This window comes from Musca domestica, unplaced genomic scaffold (assembly GCF_030504385.1).
Source record: "Musca domestica strain aabys unplaced genomic scaffold, Musca_domestica.polishedcontigs.V.1.1 48, whole genome shotgun sequence".
Lineage (NCBI taxonomy): Eukaryota > Metazoa > Arthropoda > Insecta > Diptera > Muscidae > Musca > Musca domestica.
In genome coordinates, this window is record NW_026712340.1 from 3887851 (window position 1) to 3915590 (window position 27740).

Below are 27740 nucleotides of genomic sequence, written 5' to 3' on the forward strand. Positions count from 1 at the left end.
TATCAAATGGCGGAGGGTATTCAAAGTTCGGCCCGGCCGAACTTACAGCTTTTTTACTTGTTTCTCATTAATGGGATTCTCTGTAAGGAGAACCGAATTACAAGTAGATAAAAGAAGAAGATCCCTTAAAATAAGAGTTTTAATTACCAAGAATACTTCCTACGCTTCTATGCAGAGTTAGGTTTGCCTAACCTCCTTATTAAGGACGCTTTTAATTTTTTACAGTTTAAAATTGTACATATAAATCGTCTCAACTACTAATTAGAAAATCATAAACTTGTATCTCAACCATTATCGCCAACAGACCGTCACATTTTAATGGCATCCATAAATGTCAATAAAAAAGAATAAGAGAACAAGAAAATATCATTGAAGAATCTCGTTACAAGAAAAAAAGTTACGATGCTCCAAGATAATCGGTCGTTTGTAACGCAAAAATTGCATTCATAAATACCAGAACATTGTATTGACCAGACTTCGTCTAGCGAAGCATTTCTAATTATGAAAAAGGTTAGTGATCTCTCTGCTCGCATAAAAAAACACTCATATTATAATTGGATCCCCTTGTAAGCGGAGATGGAACGATATGAAGACTAAATAGCCGGCTGAGTTATGCTTGCCAAGCATAAAGGAAAAATCCTAACACAGCAGTCATATATCAGCGGGCCATAAAAACTACATTTATGATTCTTTTCCAAGGCAAATTGCAGACCAGAACTCTTAAATTAGTTTTGCATCAAGCGATAGACCATGCTGGCACATCCAGCTCCAACTGCCGTTGCTAATCAAAATTCAACAACAAAAAACGAACTAGGAAGTTGTTGAGCCTCAATCTAATATTGCAAGGAAAATGTTCATCATTATACAATATGGTAATACAAAAACAAACACACACACATATAAGTTCTATTCCCCTCCTGGTCTTCTTTTTTTGCTAAATTTGTGCTGGTTCGTTTTGGGTTTAGATATCATCAGCATAGATACATGGCCACCAAAAGAAAAAAAAGTATCTTGCAATACTTTCAACCCGCTACGAGTTTTGTTAACAACCATAGAGGTGAATATTCTTTTTCATTTTGGCTCGCTTGACTTCTTTGCATTGCTATTGGAGACACCAGCGACTGCTTCTGTATATTTTTTCAGGGTTTGCTTTGAAGCAATCTTCTTTTGGGAGTGTTGTTCATAATGATGTTGTTGTTTGGCAAAAGCAAAAGAGTCTCTCAACTGTGCAGAAATATTTCTTAACGATGGCCATGAAGTTAAGAACCTTTTGCCAACAATTTGTGTATCCTCGTATCTCTCTCCCCCTTCCCCCCTGGACAGCGAGTGGTGATGTTCTTTGGCCCCCTTGGGTAATTTCAAGAAAAAATGTTGTCTAAACAGGAAATGTTGCAAATAAAGCAGACGAAGAAGAAGAAGAATGTGTTCAACAAAGTTGCTGTTGCATTGGAGGATGATGATTATCATGATGATGGCAATGACGACAAGAAAAGGTTTTTTTCTACTTTTTTGCATTTCTTGGTATAGGCTGCAAACTGCTAAGGAATGTGCCAGATATTATTGGAACAAAAAAAAACTTATTCCGAGAGATTGATCATTTGATACACTACGGATTTTTTTGATGATGTCATATACTAAGAAAAAAATTTATACAACAAGGAATTATTCGAAGGTGATTTGGAATAGTAATGTCCTATTTTCCAGAGAAATCCTGTTGGGAAACCCTAAAGTATACGAAAATATCAGCAGTGTTGGCATGTTTGTTCGGGATACCTTAGTATTTTGTTGTTGCAAATTAGTTAGGCTTAATCCCATTATTTTTGCTTTTATAAGAACAACGTTTGTTTATTAGTGGAGAAAGATGGTAATGTTTACCAGGGGGTAAGGCAGAGAATACCTAGGTTTCGGAAAGAGCCACCAATCCTCGTCAGTTCCCTTGCTTTTTGTCTGGGCTATTCTCCCCAGTTTTTTTAAATAACTCCTATGAAAAAATTTTTAATATGTTTTTTAAGTATGTTTAGAAAATTTTTGGAATTTATTTGTTGGGATACCGTATTTGTTGTTTTTAGAAAAAAAAACGTCGTTTAGTTATAAGGACCTTAACAAAAAATAAATTGTTATTTAGAGTCTGCTGCTTTCCTAGGAGAAGAAAATATTTTGATATTTTGATTTGAAAGAAAATATGCTGAACTCCTTCTTATTATAATATGTAATAATATACTTAATTCCACCCCTCTCTCTCTCTCTCTCTCTCTCTTTCTGAGAAGAACAACAGATATTGTTCTGCATGAAAATCAGACAGATTTCTGCTTGTAAAAAAAGACGAACCAGCTTAAAGATAATAATTGGACAATTCTTATTAAAGACCAATTGGTCTCCCAATTGAAACCGAAGATGAAAGTTTATCGTCTGAGTATTTACAGGGTTGCCCATATTCGACGGACCCATGGGCCCATTCCAATCGACGAGGCTTGTCCGCAGGCAACATTCTTTGCGTCAATTGAATTTTGTACGGGAACAAATGCAAATTAATGCGAATAATCCGTTGTAAAGTGGACCGAGCCATGCCCAACTGCTGAGAACGGCGTTTTTTGGATGTTCTTGGGGACCTCTCAACACTGGCTCGTACGGCAGCGATTTTCTCGGCCGATCGCCTTGGTCGACTTTTATATGGCCTCTTCGGATCAGAAAGAGCCTTACCAGTCGAAAATTTTTCGTATAAACGCTTAATGGTGTTCTTAGAAGGCGCACTTCTCACATTTTTTAATGTTTTAAAAGCACGTTGAGTTTTCACAATTGACTTCTTCTGCTGAATGTAAATTTCAACTCGCGTGGCGTGTATTGGTTGATGGTAAAAATCTGCTTGGACTGACGCTTCAAAGGTGGTATGTCATTAAGCGATGTGACATCTCTGTCAAAAGTTATGGCGTTGCCAAATGGGTCCGTCGAATATGGGCAACCCTATATAAAGGTCAGATTTAAGAGGGAACTTAGTAGGTCATTATTCAAAATAATTTTAAATATGTTCTTCGTAAAGAGGCTATTATTTTTCAATAAGGAAATATTTGAAATGTAAATATATCGATCATAGTGCAACGAAATGTAATGGAACCTCTTCTGATAACAAAATGTCCAAATAACCTCTCTATCTCTCTCTGACGAAAAGTAAGTCAAATTTATGCCTGAGAGAAAAGAAACCCCATTTCTATTCTTAAATATAATGCTGGGGTATTTCTTTTTAGCAAAAAAACTTGTGTTGCTCCAAAAGAAAACTTAAGACATTTTCAAAGTCCTGTCACTTTTTTTCATGGGGAGTTTAAAAGTCTTGAATTAAATTTGTATCAACATTTGGAATCCATGACACTACTTTATCTTTCCAAAATATGCTTTCCTAAAATACCAATGGTCCAACTGCAATATATGACAAATGCACTTAGTTTAGTTTAGTTTAGTTTATTTCATACAAGTAATGCAAGAGGCTGTATTTAGCACTTGTTCTTTATATAAGTCTAATACATCGGTACCCAATTTTATTTGCTTTAAATTGGCTTCTCTTACCTATCGTTGGTATAACACATTTTCGGAAAATTCTCACAAAAAATTAACAACATTTGATTTCCAAAAAAAAAAAAAAAAAAAAAAAAAAACAAGCAAGAAAGCAGCTAAGTTCGGCCGGGACAACGGCCGGGTGGTGGGTATCACCATTCGGAAGGAACTTAAAAAATCTCAAAAAAAAAAAATTGTCGGAAAATAGCTCTCAAATCAAAACCTTTGTATGGGGACCATACGAAGATGTGGCGCTGCATATGTAATTTTTCGTCATAGGCTGTAGTAACGATTCCGAACTTCAATAGGTTGTAGTACCCATTATCAACTTCAAATACGAAATATTTGAAACAATTCCGGTGAATATTGTCCCAAAAATCATGAAAATACTGAATACCTAATGGTACCGTTATATGTGGGCTATACTGACCTATACAGACAATTTTTTTCCAGGTGGTAAAGTACTCACAGGGAACTCCTTGTGTGATTTTCAGGCAATTCCATTGGAAAATCTAGCTACAATTATAAAAATACCGAATATCGGGAGGAACCGTTTTATAAGGAATTTACGATATCGTGGACATATATAGACAAATCTCTTCTCTAACAAGGAACTCCTTTTGTGGATTTTAAGACAATTCCATTGAAAAATTTGGCTAAAATCATCAAAATACCGAATATGGGGGGTGGTTTAGCATTATATGGGGCTATATAATATTGTCGACCTATATTGACAATTCACTTTCAGGGGGTACAGTACTCACAGATAAGTCCTTGTGTAGAATTTCAGACAATTTCATTTAAAAATGTGACAAATCTGAACCGATTTCAATATAATTTCAGAAATTTATTTTTGTACCAAATTTAGTCATTCATGCCGAATTTCATTGGAATCGGACATACGTATCGTGTTTTGTGTATCAAATATATGAAATCGGCCGAAAATATATGTGGGAGCTATATCCAAATCTGAACCGATTTCAATATAATTTACCAAATTTTGTTTTGTTACTAATTCCGTTACGCATTCCAAATTTGGAGACTGTATCTCTAATCGATCAATAGATATGTGCATATAAAATCTAAATTTTTGAGAGGTACCTACGATTTGGAAGCTATATCTCCAGTTCCAAGTGGTATTTCAAAAATTTACATAGCATATGTTGCTTTCAGGCGATGCTGTACTATACTTGGACAAATCTGTTCAGCGGTTTCAGAGTCCATAAATTACAAACAAACAGACAAACATTTTCCTCTTTTATAGATATAGAAGAACATATATACGGGAAACTATTCTTATTATCAACCATTATATTGCAAATTAAAACCTCATTAAAGTACACATTTAATACCGATTATATTGGCTGCTTAAAAATCACGAATACAAATTTATGTTTTCTATGGGAATATCGCCTAAAATGCTAAGTGGTCTCTTTCTCTCTTCTCTCTTTCTTTACTGTTGGTCTCATGGAAGGACCAACGTTTTTCCTCTTCTCACTGGAGACGAAAAATTCTTCGCTTCGAAGTTCAATAGAAAAGTCTAGTTAGAATTTATTAGCAAAAAAGTACTAACAATAAAAAATTTTCCTATGAAAGGTACAGCTGTTTCCTTCTCTTTCGAAAACGGTAGGTTCTCTTCTTAATGAAAGCATTTGAACATTTTCTACTGAAATCTTTTGCATTGCTAACAAGTTCGCAAAGTCACTTACTGTACTTTCTTCAGCCATTTGGCATATTGCCTCTTTTTCTTTTCGCTCCCAACAATGCAGCAGTAAAGAAACGAAAAAATTCTTCGTGAATCCACGAAGAGTGCAAAAATGCAAAGAAAACAAGAACTGTGCAAAAGCAAAGGAAAGGAAAGAAAGAGGAATAACTGGTAACCCCTTTGAACAAAAGGTTCAAGAAACTTAAATGGCCCAGAACCGTTGCCAAGCTTCAACAAAAAAGTTTCTCGTTGCTTTGGTGGAATGTATGTCTGCCCATTGCAAGGGGCCCATATGCATTTGGTTGGCTTAATTCAAATTCATGCCACGTTGACTGCAATGTTTTTTTTTTAAGAAGAATAGGAAGAAGTCAAGCCATCACAATCTTGATGATCTTTGTTAGTGCTGTTGTTTTTGGCACACACCGACAGAACGGCTTATTGACTACCTCTATTGGCATTAGAAGTTAGTGATTATGATGATCTTGGGACATTTTGTATCTGCCGTCTTCCTATTTTCTTAAAGATGTTGTTATTGGCTACCAGATTATTACCCGTTACCATTGTTGCATTGCATTGAATTGTGCCAGTGCCAAGCATTGCATTGTCTCTAAATAGGGCCTTTGTGATTTGAAATCTCTCACATATCTCCTGGTTTTTTATGCCATCCATGATCATCATGCATTTCATAGTTCATCTTTGGCTTTGGTTGTTCGTTCACATGCCAGTGATTTATTTTTTCTCGGTAAATAAAGTGGCTCTTTTTTCCTGCAATCATCATCATCACCATCGTCATATTTCTTCATGTTTTACCATCTTTAGGCAGGCTGCCTATCTGCTTGGTCGGTTGGCTGAGATATTCAATGTCATTAACGTGCTAGTGGTGGCATGATGGCGTTTTATGTTTTTTTTGCCAACAACATTACCACACACAACACACACAGTTCTTCCGCATTTTGTTGTTTTACAACAAAAAAACCCACCTCCTTGCATGAAGTCTCTGCCATTGGCACCTCGTTCCACACCGATGTGGAAGCGAAGACAAAGACTTTTGCACAAGAAACTACCCATTGCTTCATCTCCTTCCCTGCAACATTCAGTTGACAATATTGATTTATTGTTGAATTTATTTTTCATAATAATTTAAAACTCATAACTTTTGGGCTCAGCAACGAATTAAAAAACAATTATGAAATTTTGTCTAGTTATGAAATTCTCTTTGGAGATTTATAATTAATGCATGGTGGTATGATGATGGTATGGAGGGTAAAAATAAAGTTCAAAGAACCAGGAAGTATTCTGTTAAGTTTGCAAAAGTTTTTTTTGCCTCTCCTATCCCAGAAACGTGCATTGAGAATTTTCTTTGTTTGTATTGAACAAAAGACTTAAGAAAAAAACGTTGTTTTTGCGATTGGCATTGAAGAGGTGCTGTGGACAATACAGGATTACTGGAGGAAAAAGGTTAAAATAAAAAAAAAGCAAAAAAGCTGTAAGTTCGGCCGGGCCGAACTTTTAATACCCTCCACCATTTGGCACAAATTTGGCAATTTCCAAATTTCTGACATGGGCTGAAGAATCCATTACGAACTACACATGCGAAATTTGAAGCAATCCCGGTAAATAATGTCGCTAAAATCATCAAATACCGAATATTGAGGGGTACGGTATATAGGGGCTATACGAAGACGTGGACCTACTTGGCCCATTTTCTGTTTTATGCTGCAGTATCTATTACAAACTTCAAATGCCAAATTTGGAATGATTCCGTTAAATAATGTCGCTAAAATCATCAAAATACCGAATATCGGGGGGTTCCGTTATGTGGGGGCTATATGGAGACGTGAACCTACATGGCTCATTTTTTGACTTAGGATGTAGCATCTATTACGAACTTCAAATACCAAATTTGAAACGATTCCGTTAAATAATGTCGCTAAAATCATCAAAATACCGAATATCGGGGGGTACCGTTATATGGGGGCTATACAAAGACGTGGACCTGTACAGATAATTTTCTTGCTTAGGCTGTAGTATCCATTACGAACTTCAAATGCCAAATTGGAAACAATTCCGGTGAATAATGTCGTTGAAATCATCAAAATACCGAATATCGGGAAGTACCGTTATATGGGGGCTATATGATAACTTAGACCTACATGGCCCATTTACGAACTTAACCTGCCTACTGGCAAAATATACATTTGTGCAAAATTTTAGCCTTCTATCTCAATTTGTTCGAAAGATAGCAAGATTACAACAGACAGACAGACAGACAGACGGACATGGCTAAATCGTCTTAGAATTTTACGCTGATCGAGAATATATATACTTTGTTGGGTCTGACGTGAGTATTTCGAGGAGTTACAAACGGAATGACAAAATTAATATACCCTCCATAGTATGGTGGAGGGTATCAAAATACGAGAGAAGTGGCGCCCAAATTGCCTTAAAATGATGGTGATGTGAAAGTCAGAGATGTTCTTTTAGAATAGAGATTTTTTTAAAGACTAGCAGCCAGTCGGCCGCTAATAACCCATTAAAATTAACGCGATTTTTCAAAGTAAACTTAACATTCACACTATTTCATTGAAAATATTACATTATCAAATTTTAAAACATTTGTACATTTTATTTTTCAAAAAAGAACGCATACCTGTCTCCATTTATGCAGATTACGAAAGATTGTATTAGCATTGTCAAACTTCAAAGTTTTACCGAAAAAAAGATCTTAAGTAGATTTTTAAGGTCTGTTTATAGAAGAGCCTGAGGTCTTGTAATGGAAGAGCCCAAGAACAGATCGAGAGATTTATCAAAAGCTTTATGTTCATATAGAAAAGGAAAGGGCTCCTCATATAGAAAAACTCTCTTGTTTTGCGATGATCTGTAGGTTTAGATATGAATGTGAAATAAATAATATTATCTAGAAAATCTGGAGATTTCCTGTCATAAAAGCCAGTGCGGTTCCCTTTTACAGAAGACGGAAATGTGTTCCAAATGAAAGGAGCTTTTTCAGCGAAAAGAAAACACTGGTCGTCTTATACAGGATGAAAAGATATTTTAAAGTTTTCACGTCAAAAAATTACGTCCTACAGAAGTAAAAAAATTAGCTTTTATTTGAAGATCAAATTACAAAAAAAAAAAACTTATTTTAGAAATTTAAATTTTAAATGACTGAAAGTCTTTCTATAGAAAATCGAAAATTTCTTCTCTTAGAAAACCGAAAAGACTTCTCACAGATGAGTAGCAAAAAAATCGATACATGGTGAGATGGAAAAACTGCAACCAACCTCAGGCTGCTGTCATTACTAATCCACTCGTCCGACAGCTGTTAAAATTATTCCAGTGACAGCTCATTATATTGTCTATAAGCGTACAAAAGCATTTTGTTGAGAATTTTCCAGAAAAAAGTTATTCGTAATGGAATTCAAGCGTGATAGTGTGATTTCTTTATATTTGGCTGGAAAACCACCAGTGGTTATCTTTAGAGCACTCCAGCATTTAAATGCGAATAAATCTTTTGTGTCTCGTACCATCGCTCGCTACCGTGATACTGATACCGTCAAGGATGTGGACGGAAGAAAACAGCAACATCAGCAGAAATGGGTCGAAAAGTAAAGAAGCGACTTGATCGAAACCCGCGTCCCAGTGGTCGAAAAATAGCTCGTTAGCTGAACATATCGCAATATTGCATTCGGCAAATATTGAAAAATGAAAAAAAAGTACAAGTACAAGAAAAGTACAGTACAAGAACTTACACCGCAACAGAAAGAAAATAGAATCAAAGGAGCTGAAGAGTTGCTTTGCTTGGCCGAAAGTGGTGAACTGCCGATGAGAAAACATTCGTTGTACAGCAGTTTGTAAACAAACAAAATGATCGTGTTTACTTGCCAAAGTGGTCAGCTGAAAATGTGCACCTTCGGTTGGCCAGCAGAAATCAAGCGCTGGCCATTTGTGGGCCGCCATAACAGCCGATGGTCGCTCTCCGCTCGAATTAATTGACCGTGGCATCAGAATAAATGCCGAATATTATCACAAAATATTCTGGAGGGTGTATTAAAGCCTTGGGCACGCAAACATTTTGACCGCACACCTTGAATATTCCAACAGAACTCAGCACCATCGCACTCAGCACGAGGTTCCTCGCTTCATTTCCAGCGCACAATGGCAACTAAAATCTCCGGATACCAATCCCTTAGAGGATTGTGTCTGGAGTATTTTGGAAAGCAAGGTTCCAAAGTGTCGATCACCTCAAGCAAGCGCTTCGCCGGGTATGGGTCAAAATACCGCAGAGCAACATTCGGACAGCGTGTGACGGTTTCATTGGCTGTTTGAAGGTCATAATTCGTGCCAAATTTGACCAATTCGAACAAATCTAAACTTATTCTAAAATTGATGCTATTTCTGACATTTTTTGTTTTCATTCAATAAAATTAAAAAAAAAACAGTAAGGAAAGCTCAAAAGTCGGGCGGGGCCGACTATATGATACCCTACACCACTATGCATTTTTAGTAGAGCTCTCGCAAAAGAAAGGTTTATTTTGGACATTTCTGAGCTCTACGAGATATCTGGTACAAAATATGATTATTGTAGAGTGTATATTTAAACACCAAATCAGAGCTAGAACTATATCTGAACCGATTTTCACCACGTTTTAAATTTTAACTTTTAGAATGAATTCGCTCGGAAGTTCAACTTTTCACTCAATTTGGGTTGAAATTAGCCATTTGGTGCACAAGAAACCTAAAATCGGACGAAGATATATAGGACAGCTATATCCAAATCTGATCCGATCTTGATTTGAATTTGAATCATTTGAATCATGTATTGCTAGGCTGAATCTAATATCTGGTACCAAATATCATTTTTATGGGATGTATATTACGAATGTGAGGGACTTAAACACCAAATCGGATGAAACATATGCATGGAGGTAGAGCAATATCTGAACCGATTTCCACCAAATTAAAAGTACTTATTTCTATGCTAAATTCGGTTGGAAGTGCCGAAATTCACACCATTTGGACTGATATTAGCAATTTGGTGCACAAAAAACACAAAATCGGATGAAGATATATACATTTGGGAGCTATATCGATATCTGAACCGAACTTGATAAAATTTGATCTATGAATTGCTAGGCTGTATCTGATATATGGTGCTAATATATCAGTCTTGTGGAATGCATATAACGAATGTAAGGGACTTAAACACTAAAATCGTATGAAGATACACTGGTGGCCAAAACTAAAGCAACTGAAATTACAAGGAGAATGAATGCCCTGTAACTTTTTCAAAAATTAAGAAAATGAGAAAGTTTTTCTTGTTTTAAATTGGGTACTTTATTCACTTTTTAAAAACCTAAAACATAAAACCAAAATTCATTTTTATATAAAAAATAATGTTTGGTAAAGTCAATTAACTCGATTTTGGCTTGGACAAAACAAAAGCAACTCTGTTGTACATTCATATAACCGCTGCAATTTCAGTTGTTTTTACTGTGATATTTAACGCTTTTTGTTTCCTTCGACAATTTCGTTTGTCATAAATCCTTTTTGAGAAGTTTTTTTACAACAGTATGTGTTTTTCTTTTCGATTTTTAAGTACTGCCCAAAAAAATTAAAAATGGCTAGAAGCAAATACAGTACCTGAATAAAGCTGCAAATTATCAGTGACTATCAAAACAACATATCAAAGAAAACGATTTCCGAAAAATATTTCATAAATATTTATGTGATTTCATAATTATTTCTGTATACTAAGTCGGTTTTTTGAAACTGGATCAGTAGTAACATCTATAACGGATGAAGGCCGTGAAAAACTTCAGCCCGTACTGATCCACAAATTGTGAGAGAAATAAAAAACAACTATTTAAGAGTTCAACTGGATTGGTGAGAGAGCAATCATTGGATATAAGCTCGAGATCAGTGCGTAGACGAGTAGTGGCAGCTGGTCTGCATGCCCGTAAGACATCAAAAAACCATTTATATCTGAAAAAATCAAAAAGGCGTGGCGCTGTTTTTCTTTCTATGGACTTGGGCCTATCCATAAAATAAAGAAAGTTGTGGATCGGTTTGTTTACAAAGATGTGTTCGACATCACGTTGTTCCTTTACACTGAGTAAAATATTCGGCTGATTTGGGTGTTTCAGCATAACAATGATCCCAAACTTGTATCAAAACTTGTTAAATATTGGTTGCGGGAGTCAAAAATTGATGTTTTGTTATGGCCGGCACAATCACCTGACCTAAACTCCGTAGAAAACCTTTGGAGTATCGTAGATGGGAAGATCAAGCGAGATTCGTAAATAAATAAGCACAACATTTTCTCAAGAATTCGGGGTGCCTGGGAAAGCACAACCAAGGATCAAACTGAGCGTGTTATAGATTCAATGCCTCGTAAGTGTGTAGCTGCTATCAGTAAAATGGTTATGCTATCGACTACTAGCCAAACTTAATTATTTTAAAATAAAAAATCAAAAGTTGCTTTAGTTTTGACCAAGCAAAAATTGGGTCATTTTAGTTTTCCACATATTATTTTTTTTTTCGTTCAAAATTATTTTTGTATTTTTATTTTTAGTTTTTTAAAAATGAATTAAACCCCTCATTTAAAACTGGAAAAATAATTACGATTTGTTTATTTTTGTAAAAGTTACAGGACATTTATTGTCTTTGTGATTTAAGTTGATTTAGTTTTGGCCACCAGTGTATATATGGGAGTTATATCCATTTATATATCAGTGTTTTGATGATTTTTACCAAATTTTTCCACGGATTTGTCTAAAATTGGTATTTGTAGTTAATACTGGGTTCTAGTTCCGGTGGCAGAACATTTAATATTCAAGTCCACGTTTTCCTATAGCGCACAGATTACGATTCCATCGATATTCGGTATTTTGATAATCACATCTACCCACGGAATTGTTTCAAATTTGGTGTTTAAGAAGATTTGCCAGATGATTATCCTTGAAGTATAAAAATGTCTATAGAGGCCCCCTTTTTTATATGGCCCCCATATAGCGACCGCACCCATTTTATGGTTTTTTGAAAACGGTCTTTCTGGTATTTGTATTTTAAAATGGAACACATTTGAATTCAGATACTTTTATATATTTTTTTTTAAACCAAAGGCAGAGGGTATTAAAAGTTCCGCCAGGGACGAACCTAATGTTTTTATACCCTACACCACAAGGTGGTCAGGGTATTATGTCTTTGTGCATTTGTTTGTAACAGGCAAAAGGAAACGAGATAGACCCATAGTTCCTTTTGATGATCTGCATAGAATCACTTTCTGAGTTGATTTATGCATGTCAGTCCGTCTGTCCATGTATTCTTGTGAACAAAATGCAGGTCGCATTTATTATCCGATTGAGATGAAATTTTGCACATATCAATTGTTTGGCCCAAGGACGAACCCTATTGAAATTGGAGATAATCGGTAAAAATTTGGATATAGCTCACATATATATCTTTGTCCGATTCGTCTTTTATTGTGCACCAAACGTGTAATATCAGCCCGAATAGTATTGAATGTTGCGCACACAACCAAATTAGACCTGAAAATAAGTATGCCAAATTTGATCGAAATCGGTTGAGATATAGCTATAGCTCCCATATATATTGTTCATCCGATTTGTTATTTTTGCCCACCGCCGCCGTAATATGAACTCTGCAACAACAATATTTGGGGAAATATATCAAATACACCTTAGAAATACCTTTGCTAAATTTTATCGAGATCGGTGCAGATTTGGATATAGCTCCCATATATAACTTCGTCCGATTTACCTTTTATTGTGCACCAAACGTCTAATATTTATGGGATGGAATTTGGCACATACGACCGAATTGAGTTTAGAAGGTAGTATAGCAAATTTGGTGAAGATCGGTTCAGATATAGCTATAGCTCCCATATATATTGTTCTTCCGATTTGTTGTATTTGTTACCCACAGCCGTAATATGCACTCCATAACAACGATATTCAGGGAAATATATCAAATACAGCTCAAAAATATCTTTGCCAAATTTTATTGAGATCGGTTCAGCTCATCGGTTATAGCTCACATATATATCTTTATCCGATTTCAAATTAATTTCGCACCAAATGGGCAATACAAGTCCGAATTTAAAAGGTACAAATGCTTCGGCATATTTAGTCCTTTGAACTTTAAATTATGATTATAATCATAGGGTGTATGATTGAATTCTCCCTTAAAAACGTTTAATTGTTATGTGGGGCTCAACTAAATTGGCAAAGTGGTGTATGGTATCATAAAATAGGCCCCGCCCGACTTTAGGACTTACTTTACTGGTTTTACTTGTTAAATTTTGAGTTTACAAAGTAAGTTTTACACTATTTATTATGAAAAGTCGCTCGTAGCAAATGAGAAGCTAATTTTTGTTTTTGAAAACAAAAAAATAATAATATTTGAAATAATACAAGACCAATAAACATTTATAAATAACTCTATTCTTAAGAGATAGAAAAAAAAATTGTTAAAAAAAATATTTTTCAAAAGACAAATTAATTATTTAAAATGCCATCTGGCTGAAATGGTTATACTTACTTTTTGTTGGTATTTGGGCACCATTCGCTATTGACAAAACAATTAACTGAAAGCAAAGAAAAGAAGAAAGACCATGAACATAGCAGGCTTGAACATTAATCAAAACTAATGAAATTGAAGAAGAAGAAAAGTGAATATGACAACTAACACTTTTTCTTTTCAAATTCAAATTGGCCAAAAAAAAAGCCAAATTACTTACCAATATACTCAGTGATGTGTAGAGGGTGCGATGATGTGTGAAAGAGCCCATATTTGCCTGTAACGATCAAGAGAGAAAAAAAAGGGAGGGGAATTAAAAATGGTATTCGAAAAAAAAAAGATTTAATGATTTAATAACTTGATGGTGGTGATTTTTGTAAATTTATTGGTTAAATTGAAATTTTTTCAAAAAGAAAAAAAAAAAAAAACTTAAAAACGCCTTCGCATTAAACAAAATTTTGAATCAGCATTTATTTGTTTGGCCATTCATGTTATCATCTTCTTTTATTAGCCAAAAAGCAATTTAGGACGCCTGCGGTTTTTGGTAACAAGACTTATGCACGCCGATTAAATTACAGCTTCAATTGGCAACCTTAAACTACATACGTTCGAAAAAACGAAGAGCTAGAAAAAAAATACGAAACTATACAACCAGGCGAAGATCACAAATACCAACGATTGACAGTTGGCCAGGTTGGGTGTATCCAACTCAAAAAAAACAAGTAAAAAAGCAGTAAGTTCGGCCGGGCCGAACTTTGAATACCCTCCACCATTTGGAACAAATTAGAAAATTTTCAAAAAAAATAAAATCCAATAAAAATTCTTTTAAAATCCTTAAAATATCTAATATAGGAAGGTGCCGATATATGGGGGGATATACGATATTGTGGACCTATAAAGACAAATCTATGTCTGCGTGTAAAGTACTCACAAGGAACTTCGTGTGTGGATTTTCAGACAATACGATTGGAAAATGTGGCTAAAATCATCAAAATACCGAATATCGCGGGGTACCGTTATATGGGAGCTATACATTATCGTTAACCTATATAGAGAATTCTCTGTCGGTGGGTAAAGTGCTCACAAAGAACCCCTTGTGTACAAAGAACCCCTTGTGACCATTCCGTTGAAACATATGGCTAAAAACATCAAAATACCGAATATCGGGGGTACCCTTATATGAGGGCTATACAATATCGTGGATCTATATAGATAATTCTCTGCCGAGGTATAAAGTACCCACAAAATGTGGATCAAATCATAAAATACCGAATATCGGGAGGTACCGTTATATGGGGGATATACGATATCGTGGACCTGTGTAGACAATTCTCTCTCAGGGGGTGAAGTACTCACAAGGAACTACTTGTTTTGATTTTAAGACAATTCCAACGAAAAGCGTGGCTAACATCATCAAAATACCGAATACCGGAGGTTACAGTTATATGGGGGATATACGATATCGTGGACCTACATAGACACTTCATTTTGAGGAGGTAAAATGCCCACAAGGGACTCCTTTTGTGGATTTTCAGACAATTCCGTTGAAAAATGTGGCTAAAATCATGAAAATACCGAATACCGTGGGGGTACCGTTATATGGGGGCTATACGATATTGTGGACCTATATAGATAATTCTCTGCCGAGGTATAAAGTACCCACAAGGAACTCCTTGTGTGGATTTTCAGAAAATTCCGTTCAAAAATGTGGGTAAAATCTTCAAAATACCGAATATCGGGGGGTACCGTTATATGGGGGCTATACGATATCGTGGACCTATATGGACAATTCTCTGCCGAGGTATAAAGTACCCACAAGGAACTGCCCGTGTGGATTTTCAGACAATTCCGTTGAAAAATGTGGGTAAAATCATCAAAATACCGAATATCGGGGGGTACCGTTACATGGGGGCTATACGATATCGTGGACCTATATGGACAATTCTCTGCCGTGGTATAAAGTACCCACAAGGAACTCCTTGTGTGGATTTTCAGACAATTCCGTTGAAAAATGTGGCTAAAATCATCAAAATACCGAATATCGGGGGGTACCGTTATATGGGGGCTATACGATATCGTGGACCTATATGGACAATTCTCTGCCGAGGTATAAAGTACCCACAAGGAACTCCTTGTGTGGATTTTCAGACAATTCCGTTGAAAAATGTGGGTAAAATCATCAAAATACCGAATATCGGGGGGTACCGTTACATGGGGGCTATACGATATCGTGGACCTATATAGATAATTCTCTGCCGAGGTATAAAGTACCCACAAGGAACTCCTTGTGTGGATTTTCAGACAATTCCGTTGAAAAATGTGGGTAAAATCATCAAAATACCGAATATCGGGGGGTACCGTTATATGGGGACTATACGATATTGTGGACCTATATAGATAATTCTCTGCTGAGGTATAAAGTACCCACAAGGAACTCCTTGTGTGGATTTTCAGACAATTCCGTTCAAAAATGTGGCTAAAATCATCAAAATACCGAATATCGGGGGGTACCGTTATATGGGGGCTATACGATATCGTGGACCGATATAGCCCATCTTCGAACTTGACCTGCCTGCAGACAAAAGAGAGATCTGTGCAAAATTTTAGCTTCCTATCTTAATTCGTTTAGACTGTAGCGTGATTACAACAGACGGACAGACGGACAGACGGACAGACGGACAGACGGACGGACAGGGCTAAATCGTCTTAGAATTTTACGCTGATCAAGAATATATATACTTTGTTGGGTCTAAAATGATTATTTCGATGAGTTACAAACGGAATGACAAAGTTAATATACCCTCCATACCTTTTTTGGTGGAGGGTATAAAAAAAACATTTTTTTAATGATGTTTTGATTGGAAAATAATTTCTTTCTTTCTCGTGACTGTGTGGTGTTGCTGTGTGATTTCTTGTTGTGGATCAGAATTTGTTTGCCTAGAATTTGAGAAAAATCTTTGGTTTGCCTAGGTTTTTTTTTGGCACAAAGCAATTACACTTACTTGTGACCTTAAAAAAGAAAGTCTGTAGAGTGCTGAAATCGAAAAATAGGTTTTAAGGTTTGGGGTAGCAGCGAACGAAAATTCATTGCTTCAAGTAATTGTGAAAATTACAAGCAAAATACATTGACATGAATAGATAAGGTAATTATTGTGGGATTTTTTACAGAAAAGGCTACGTTTCCTTTAGACGGAGGATATTTTAAATTCTACCATAGATAAAGAAGGTCTAACATGCCTTTAATATGCAAAGGTACTTTAAAGTTTTTTTTTATTTTTTTTTTGCATACACAGATTATTATTAAGAGGTCTTCTATTGTCATAAGACTTTTGTAAACATATGAGCTTTGGAATTTATTTCCTAACAGAAAAGCTTTTGAAGGTCTTTTAGAGACAAAAGTCGTCTAAATGTCTTTCATGGACTAGTGAGATTTTATTAGGCTAATATAAGGAAATAAACTTTTGAAACCCGTATAAAAACCAGTAAAGAAAGTCTTAAAGACGGGCGGGACCGACTTTATGATACCCTACACCACTTTGCTAATTTAGTAGAGCTGCGCATAACAATTAACAGTTTTTATGGGAGAATATAATCATACACGCTATGATTATAATTATAATTTAAAGTTCAAAGGACTAAATATGCCGAAGCATTTGTATCTGTGCAAAATTAATTTGAAATCATATAAAGATATATATGGGAGCTATATCCAAATCTGAACCGATCTCGATAAAATTTGGCAAAGGTATTTCGAAGCTGTTTTTGATATATTTCCCCAAATATTGTTGTTACGGAGGGCATATTACGGCTATGGGTAACAAATACAACAAATCGGATGAACAGTATATATGGGAGCTATAGCTATATCTGAACCGATCTTCACCAAATTTGGCATACTACCTTCTAGACTAAATTCGATCCTAGGTGCCAAATTCCATCCCATTTGGACAAATATTAGACGATTGGTGCACAATCAAAGGTAAATCGGACGATGTTATATATGGGAGTTATATCCAAATCTGAACCGATCTCGATAAAATTTAGCAAATGTATTTCTGAGCTGTATTTGATATATATTCGCCAAATATTGTTGTTACAGAGTGCATATTACGGCTGCGGAGGACAAAAATAACAAATCGGATGAACAATATATATGGGAGCTATAGCTATATCTGAACCGATTTCGATCAAATTTGTCATACTTATTTTCAGGCCTAATTTGGTTGTATGTGCAAAATTTCATACTATTCGGGCTAATATTACACGTTCGGTGCACAATAAAAGGCAAATCGGACGAAGATATATATGGGAGCTATATCTAAATAAATGCGAACTGTACTTTGTTTAAAAAAATACATGGACAGACGGACGGACGGACATGCATAAATCGACTCAGAATGTGATTCTATGCAGATCATCAAAAGGAACTATGGGTCTATCTCGTTTCCTTTTGCCTGTTACAAACATATGCACAAAGACATAATACCCTGACCACCTTGTGATGTAGGGTATAATATGAGGAAAGCAGAAGAGGCTCTGGAGGACTTCCATAGGCAAAAGATCAATTAGGTATTTTACAGAGGCTAAAGAGAGTTCGAAAGTCTTCCAAATGTCTCATATAGGGTTTTTTCAAAAGTATTAAATAGGCAGACACGCTTTCAGAGGGTTGATATAGGCCACAGAGCTTTTATAGATATAGGTGGAGGAGCATTCAAATGTCGCCCATAGAGCAAAAGAGTTTTTAAAAATAGTTAGACAACAAAGCTTTAAATGTATAAAATAGGCAGACAAACTTTCAAAGGATTTCTACGGCCAGAAGAACTGTTAGAGGTCTCTTATAGACAGAAAAGCTTCTGAAGTCATAAAAGAGTTTTTGACGGTGTTCTATATAGCCAGATGAGATATTAAAGGTTTTATAACGGACTAAGAGCACTTTAAGTAATTATTAAAGATCTTCTATAGAAAGACTAGATAATCTTTAAAATATTTGTTTTTTGGCAGAAGAGCTTTGAAAAGTCTACATTTGGCGGAAGAGTTTTTGAAGGTCATCTATGTGTAGAAAAGCTTGAAAAAGTCGAATATAGGCAAAACGCCTTTCAGAAGTTTTCCATAAGGAGAAAAGCTTTTGAAGAGGGCCTACAGGCAAAAAGCTGTTTTGAAAGTCTTCTATTTGAAGCAGAGTTAATAAATTTTTTTATAAGACGAGCAGATTTTAAAGAACTTCTTTTGGCAGAAGTTATTTTATAGTCATGTGAAATGTCGAGGTCTTTTATAGACAAATAAACTTTTGAAGGCCTTCTATTGCAAAAAAAAAATAATTTTAGATGGGCCTTTGAAAGGAAGAGGAGTTAAGTTTATTATAGGACGAATCGTTTTAGAGATTTTAAAGGCTATCTATAGGAAGAAATTCTTCTATACTTGGAGGACCTTTTTAAGGCCTTTTATGAACAAATAACATTTTAAAGGTCTTTTATTGCCAGAAAGAAGACATTCTAATATAGATCAGAAGAGCCTTTAGAAGTCTTCCAAAGATCGATGTACTATTAAAGACCTTCCAGTCTTTAGAAGGAAGAAGTACTTTCGCAAATGCACCATAGGCAGAAGAGCATTAAAAGGTTTAAAAGAAAAGTTCTTAAATGTCTAAAATATGCCGAGAAACGTTTGAAGACTATTTATAGATCTTCCGGCGAAAAATTTGCTTTTAGAGATCTTCTCTGGAAAAAAGATCTGTTACCTTGGATACTTCATTGCAAAGAGCTTTAACAGAGCTTCTGTGGAGGGAAGAACGTGTTTAGGGTATTTGCTCGAAGTGCACAAATTTAGCCTTATGTTCAACCTCCAATTTCAGCTGGAGACAAACACACTGATCTTAACCTCGGCAGCAATAGCTCGACATGGAAGCCTTGGTAGAGGGAAGAAGATACAAAGATAAAGTCCTTTAAATGATTTTTTGTACAAAAACGTTTATAAAGAGAGAAGATCTTTCTTAAGGGGAAGATCTTTAATGGGGCTTCTGTGGAGAGAAGGCAGTTTTTGGAGACCGCAGAGGACTTTTATAGAACGAAGAAAGTATTTTTTTTTAAATTTGCTGTAGATCGAAGATCTTTCGTAGATCCGAAGACCTTTTAAAGGTCTTTTGGCTGTAGTAGACCTGTCTATAGAAGATATTTTGAAGGTTCTGGTCTGGTTTAGAGAATGATTTAAAAAATCATCTCCATAGTATGGAGGGCATATTAAGTCTGTCATTCCGTTTGTAACACCTCGAAATATAGATCAACATAAAATTCTATGTCGATTTAACGATGACTGTCCGTTTGCCTGTCTGCCCGTCAGTCCTTCCGTCCGTCTGTAGAAATCACTCTGGCTTCCGAACGAATAGAAGTAGGTTGAAGAAATTTTACTCTACGTCTATGTAAAGCTCCCATATAACGGTAACTACCTATATCAGGTGTTGTGCTGATTTTATTAACATTATTCGCCGGAATTGTCTCAAATTTCGTAATAAAAGTTCGTAATGGGTACTACAGCCTGTGACGGAAAATTGTCTTTGCAGGTCCAGGTCTTCGTATAATGTCCATACATCGGTACCTGCCAATATTCGGTATTTTGATGATTTTAGATACATTACTCACCGGAATTCTTTTAAATTTCATATTTGGACTTCATAATGGATACTATAGTCTGTGACAGAAAGTTGGCTAATCGGGCAACTCCAAAATAACGGTAACTCCCTATATTCGGTATTTTTAAAATTTTAACGGAATTTTTACGGGTTCTAATTTTTATTTTTTTTTTTTGAAAAATTTCCGAATTCCTTCCAAATAGTCGAGGATATTCAAAGTTGGGCCCGGCCGAACTTACTGCTTTTTAAATTGTTTAAAAAGGTATTGTGTCTATAGACGATATTTTAAATATCTTTAGGTCTTTTAAATACCTTCCATTCTTTAGGTCTTTAAAAGGCTCCTTGAACCTATTTTAACGTTCTTTGGTCTGTAAAAGATTTTTAAATTTTTAAGGGTTCTAATTTTTATTTATTATTTTTTTTTTTTTGGAAAATTTCCAAATTCCTTCCAAATGGTGGAGGGTATTCAAAGTTGGGCCCGGCCTAATTTTCTGCTTTTTAACTTGTTTAAAAAGGAATTGTGTCTATAGACTATCTTTTTAATATCTTTAGGTCTTTAAAAGGCCTTCCATTCTTTAGGTCTTTAAATGGCACCTTGAACCTATTTTAACGTTCTTTGGTCTGTAAAAGATTTTTAAATAGTTTACGGCCCGTGGGAGATTGTTTGCTTATAAAAGTCAAATAGCTATTATCTGGAGAAGACCTTCAAAAAGTACCTTTTATTTAAAAATAACCTTAAAAACTGTAATAGACCTTAAAAGCTCCGTAATAGACCTTAAAAGCTATTTGGGATGATTATTTGTGCTTTATTTATGAACAAACGGCCGTTTATTGTCTTGATCTATGAAAGAAATTCTGCTGCTAGGTATTATGTATGGAAAGTGGTAAAAAAGGCGAGCCTATAAATGCTCTCTTATAAAAAGCTACTCAAATAATGCATTCTATTTGTGAATATCCATAGTGGGGTCTCTTGGGTATAGAAGTTCTACACACGAATTTCTGTAAGCAAAATACTCATTGAAGGTCTACTCTATGTGTAAGGTTTATATGATTGTTTGAAAGTATAGCTAAAATCCAATTTTCTTCGAAATTTTTTTCTTGGAATTAGTTTTTCTAAAACCTTATGTGATTCAGGGTATCAATAGGGTCAATCCCGCTCGAGGTATTTTTTTTTTTTAATTTTTCCTTTTTAGTCTGAAATAAAACTGATTTATTGCCAATTGAAAGTTTCGGTCTCCGTCAAAGAAATCGGATTGCAAACACAAATTATAAATTTAGCAGAAAATAGTTTCTGTCATCAATCATTGCCACTGAAATCAAAAACAAACTCCCAGGTATATACACACACATCCATACCTATGTATATTCATATATGCAAACTTCCTGAGGCCATTTGAAAGTTCGCAAAGAAAGAGTCAATGTTTCGCTTTGATTAAGCCTTTTGTTATAAAAATATCAAATAATGTTTGAAATTTATATTGCAATACACACACATACATATGTTTGTATGTATACATATATCTGATTAATGAAAGCTCATAAATATTCCCGCCGTATTGATACAAACAGTTTTGTAAAAATTTGTTTCTACAACAAAAACAATCCTTGTCTCCTTTCAAAGCCATGAGAAAAGATTTATTCGTTCTAAGATTTGAAAAAAGACACATTAGAGGAAACCCAGAGCTTGGCTTGGCAATATTTTGTATTTGTCATGCTTTGTGTTGTCGACCAAAAAAAACAACTATTGTCGCTTATCACAAACATTTCGAACATAGAAGCCATAGAAAGAAAATTAATGTTGGCAGTTTTTCTTACTGTTTTCTTAATCGTGTTGTTCGAAAGGAAAACAATACATACCATGTCCTCCTATTCAAATCGAAGCCAGAGAGAAGAAATGAAAATGGAAAATAAAGACATAGCCATGAGAGATCTCAATTTGACTTTATGTTTGGGTCAAATTCGTGCTATGCTAACCCCTTTTTCTTCCCAGCAGCAGCAGCAATGAAAAGGAAAAAGAGGAAAACAAGTTTCCATTAATAACAAACATCTTTGTTTTGTCGAACAAACATTTGTCTAAAGATTTGCTTTGGAAACCAATTTCGAACAATGGAAAAAGAGAAGAAAAGAAATCCATTTGGATTGATATTGGAGAAATTTCTTGTTGTTGTAACTACTTCAGCTTCCTTTGATCGCATTAACATAAATTTCATTTTAAAGTATGTTAGTGGCAACAACAACAACAACAACATCACTACTACTATTCTATGATCATACAAAATACAACAAATAGTTGCAGTGGCTTCTAGTTGGTAGTAGTAGTAGTTCTAGTATCTTGGATCATAAATTGGTTTTAGAAAATCTTTGGCTTGGGGTCTATGAAGCCACGTAAGGGTCGATAAAATGAATTTGAATATTTAAAGAATTTTAAATCATTTGACAAAACAAAAATCTCTAATTACAAAACTGGACAATCGTTCATTAGGGTTTCGTTTGTATTTGTCAAAGTGTGGTCATTAGTTAAAGATTAAAACACAGTTGGAGCGATGGATCGGCTAGCTATTATTTTTTTTTAGAAGACACGTGTATCGACATTTTTAAACATCAACGACTACTTTTATATCGCAAAGCGAGAGGGCAAATTCCACCTTTTCCACATTTTGGAAATTTTCGGATTCAAATTCCTTGGGAACTCAGCATTATACGTATATAATGTCTTCGGCAAAATTGTCGAGAATAATACGAAAATTAATTTAGTAGAAAGTTTTAACCCTCAAACGAGTCACTAAAAAGTTATTTGTCATAAAATTCTACCAAAGGTCCCAGAATACAGCCTGTCCGTCTGTCCATCTGTTGTAATCACGCTACAGTCAAAACAAATTAAGATAGGAAGCTAAAATTTTGCACAGATCAGTCTTTTGTCTGTGTCTGTATCGGTCCACGATATCGTATAGCCTCCATATAACGGTATCCTCGATATTCGGAATTTTGATGATTTTAGCCACATTTTTCAATGGAATTGTCTCAAATTCTACACAAGGAGTTCTTTGCGAGTACTTTGACAGAGAATTGTCTATATAGGTCCGCGATATCGTATATCCCCCATATAACGGCACCTCCCAATATTCGGTATTTTGATGATTTTAGCTACATTCTTCAATGAAATTATCTGAAATTCTACACAAGGAGTTCTTTGTGACTACTTTACCCCCATGGTAGAATTAAAAAGGTAAAGTCATGCAATCATATGTTTACAATTTTTTCAAAATTATTCATTTGACAACATCTCATTGTCAAAATGTTTGTTTATAAATCCATTGTACATACACAAATCAGAGATGGGAACCTACTTTCTTTGCTGTGAAATTTGACAAGGTAAAATGCAGGTAAATTTGACAGAAAATGCAAAGATGGGAATGCTTATTCGAAATGACTTTACCTTCTTAAATTTACCATGTTTACCCCCTGGAAGAGAATTTTTTATATATCGCATATCCTCCATATAACGGCACTTTCCGATATTCGGCATTTTTATGATTTTAGCCACATTTTTCAATGAAATTGTCTGAAAGTCCCCACAAGGAGTTCCTTGTGAGTACTTTATCCCCGTATGGCCTCCATATAACGGTACCCCCGATATTCGGTATTTTTATGATTTGAAACAAGTTTTTTTTAATGGAATTGTCTTAAAATCCATACAAGGGGTTCCTTTTGAGTAATTTACCCCTAACAAAAGAATTGTCTAAATAGGTCCACGTTCTAGTATAGCGCCCATATAACGGTACCCCAGATATTTGGTATTTTCATGATTCTTGCGACATTATTCACCGGAATTATTTTAAATTTCGTATATAAAGTGCGGAACCGTTGCTATATATATATCGTATACCCCCATATAGCGGTTTTCAATCGAGCGGTATTTTTCGACAGAATTTTTTGGAAATTTTTCAAGTTTCTTTCAAATGGTGGAGGGTATAAAAAGTTCGACTGGATCAATATGGGTCCAAAGTTTGGTATGGTCCTCGGCTCCTCACTGTTTAAGGTATACTTAAGGATATCGCTACATTTTAAACCACATTTATTTGAAACCGGGTATTTCGGCTTCCCAAAAAATATTTTATATTTTAGTCTGTTATTCCGCATTTTGAGTATTTTAATTAATGGTGCTGATTAGCTCGAAAATATTTTCAATCTCAAAGAAATTATATTTTACGCCCATCTTTTCAGAATATTGCTCAAATATTTAATTTTATCGAAATTAGAAGTTTTGGAATGTTTGCAACATAGCGTGTTTTAGTACCCAAAAAACTCACTACAACAGCAGATATTTTTTAAGAAATGTCCTTAAAAATATGCATGAGACGGATAAATATTCTCAGTTTGTAATTTATACACATACAACACTAAATATTGCACACACACACGCACACACTCCTACCTGAAAAGATGATTTTCGTCTCACACTTTTTTTAATCACTCTGTTTGTGGTCACCATGGATATTGAACACGGTTTACAATTATCTCTCCATATACCCTTAACACTCACACTTAAAACTTGCTCTCCTATTTAATTTTAACAAAAAAAAAAAAATATCCTTTGTTTTTATTATTTGCCACAACGTTTCCACTTCCTGAATGTTTATTTCTTTTTCGAATCTTAGCTTGTAACCGAATCACAACATTTTCAATACTGATCTCACATCACGTTTTCTATGTCAATCGAGCACATATCATAACAGAACATACAGTCTGTCAGTCAGTCAGTCATTCAGTCATAAAAACTATAAACAATAAATTCTTTATTCTGGTTACTTCATTTCCGTCTTAACCTTCACAGTTAAGTTTGGTGGCCCAAAAATGGCATGTCCGCCAACAAGTATCCAAAAATAATAAAAAAAAAAAACAAAAACAAGCCGACAGCAAACCTCACGAACACCGAAATTTGATTACTCATGATCATAATCGATCAGCGGATGGGTTCACACGCTGGTTTATGTACATACATATGTATATATGCTATGTGCTAGATTTAAAAAAAAATTAACTAGAATCAAATTACGGTGTTCTGCACACACATACATTCAGACAAATAGACATAGGTGTATACACCCAAGAGTTAGAAGGTGAGAAAAATCATAAACTTTATTATCATCTTCTTCGGTTCGGTACTAAATCAGAAGAATGAAAAACATGCCCTATCATGTCAATGAACGTGATGTTTGCACAAAACAAACGAACAGAAGAGATCCACCACAAAAGAACAATATCATGGTTAGAATATTCCATAATGGAGTTCAAATAATGTGGTTCGAAATTGTAATCGATCAGTTTTTGGTGGTAGGAGGAGGGGAGATGAAATGAAGTTGATGCATTTTTGTGGCTACGTTCAGAAGGGTTTTCTGTTCTCATGCCCTTGGGGCGTGAAGCTAAGATAAAAACGTATTTTTTATTTGGAGTTCTTAATTTTTCAATTGGTCTAAGAAGTCCTTTGTATTCTTAATCAACAAAACTCTATAATGTCCGTCTGTTGGGTTTAGTTTTGCACAGACTTTGATACTACTTTTAGAACATTGGGTATCGAAAATGGTATAAATAGGTTCACGGTATATAGTGAAATCTTCCGATTTATGGTATTTTGATGATTTCGGCCACAACATAGCATTGTATGAATAAATGTCGCATAGCGCTCCTTTTAAATTTTAAAAATTGTTGGAAGCTCTTAAAAGTATGCTATAAAAAGCTTAATATAAAATGCAAAAATGTCATCTATATATGCAAGAAAGCTGACTGACTGACCTAGAATCAACGTCCAGAGTAACGGCTGAAGCTAGAATTTTGAAAATTTTGCACGAGGTTCTGAGCGGAATGAGCTAGAAACTTGGAATGAGAGTCACTGAGCGGTTTGCCGAATAGATATACTAAAGGGGTTTTGAAAATTCGAACTTAATGGTTACGAAAAGTACTAAAATGGTACTAAACATCTAAATTGTAGTACCATTTGCTATTATTTTGAAGATGGTCATGGAAATTTATGCTAAGTGTGACAACTGTACTAAATCTAGAACAGTGTGCTTTAGGGTGAACGGATGAAGCTGGAATTTTGAAATTTCTTATTAGGGTCTCAGTTTGTGGTAGGTTTGTGATAAAGAGATGGTTTTGAAAATGTGTCCTATATGTGTACCAAAAGTACTAATCAGAACTTTATTTAGTAACACTTGGTATTATGTAAGAGGATAGAGTTAAAAACTTTGGTACGAAAATCAAGGTTGGAAAGTGAAGTTGGATATATAAAGGTGGTTTTGGAAATGTGTACTAACATTTTGTGCAGTTTGATTTATGATGAAGGTTTGTATTGGGGTCCTTGTTGTAGGCGGATTTGTGATAAAGAAGTGTTTTTGGAAATGTGTACTGCAAGATAACAAAAAGTACTAAATAGTACTAATTTTGGTATAATTTAGTATTGTTTGAACATATAGTGCATGAAATCTGAAATTTGGTATTGGGGTCGCTGTTCATGTGTAGCCTGGACATATAGAGGTGGTTTAGGAAATTTGTACCATAATTGCATGAAAAACACTAAATAGTACTAAATAAAAAAATAAATAGTACTAAATTTGTTACAATTTAGTATTGGGTGAACAGCTAGAGTTTGAAATCTGAAATTTGGTACTAGGGTCGCTGTTCATGTTTACTCTGGACATATGGATGTGGTTTGGAAATGTGTACTACAATTGTACGAAGAGTACTGTATGTTACTATGTTTGGTATTGGGTGAAGGTATAGGGCTGGAGTCCTCAAATTTGATATAGATGTTTCCCGGACATGGTGGAAGTGGTTTCGGAAAAGTGTACTATAATTGTACAAGAAGTACTGAATGGAACAATATTTGGTATTGGGTGATGGTATGGAGCTGGAATCCCTAAATTTGATATTGAGGTCTCTTTTGGTATTTGGAATCGATATTTGTGAGGTGGTTTTTTGGAATGTGCTATATAATTGTTTGAAGAGTACTAAATAGTACTAAATTTGATATAACTAAATTTGATAAGGTTTCGGAAATGCGTCACATAGTAGTACGAAAAGTACTAAATGGTTCTAAATTTGGTTTCGGGTGAAGGGATAGGGCTGGAATCCCGAAATTTAATATTAAGGTCTCTCTTGGTATCTGGAATTGAGGTATGTAGACGGTTTTTGGAAATGTGTACTATAATTGTACGAAAAGTACTAAATAGGACTAAATTTGCTTTTGGTTGAAAGAATAGAGCTGAAATCCCCAAATTCGATACTTAATAATTTTTTGTCACTGTTAGCATCTGTGGTTGAGATAGG

At 35.0% G+C, this 27740-nt stretch overlaps 1 protein-coding gene across 6 annotated transcripts in view; it reads right to left on the reverse strand.

Moving 5' to 3' along the window:
* Nucleotides 1-27740, reverse strand: part of LOC101893299 (Zona pellucida-like protein) — a 133825-nt gene that overhangs the window by 44947 nt on the left and 61138 nt on the right. For all 6 annotated transcript variants that reach the window (XM_059127804.1, XM_059127802.1, XM_059127805.1 and 3 more), the window contains exons 2-3: nt 14013-14069; nt 13814-13859 (exon numbers count right to left, since the gene is read on the reverse strand). In XM_059127804.1, coding sequence (XP_058983787.1) covers nt 13814-13859; nt 14013-14063 — 97 coding nt within the window. In that variant the 5' untranslated portion in view covers nt 14064-14069. The remainder of the gene's footprint in view (nt 1-13813; nt 13860-14012; nt 14070-27740) is intronic.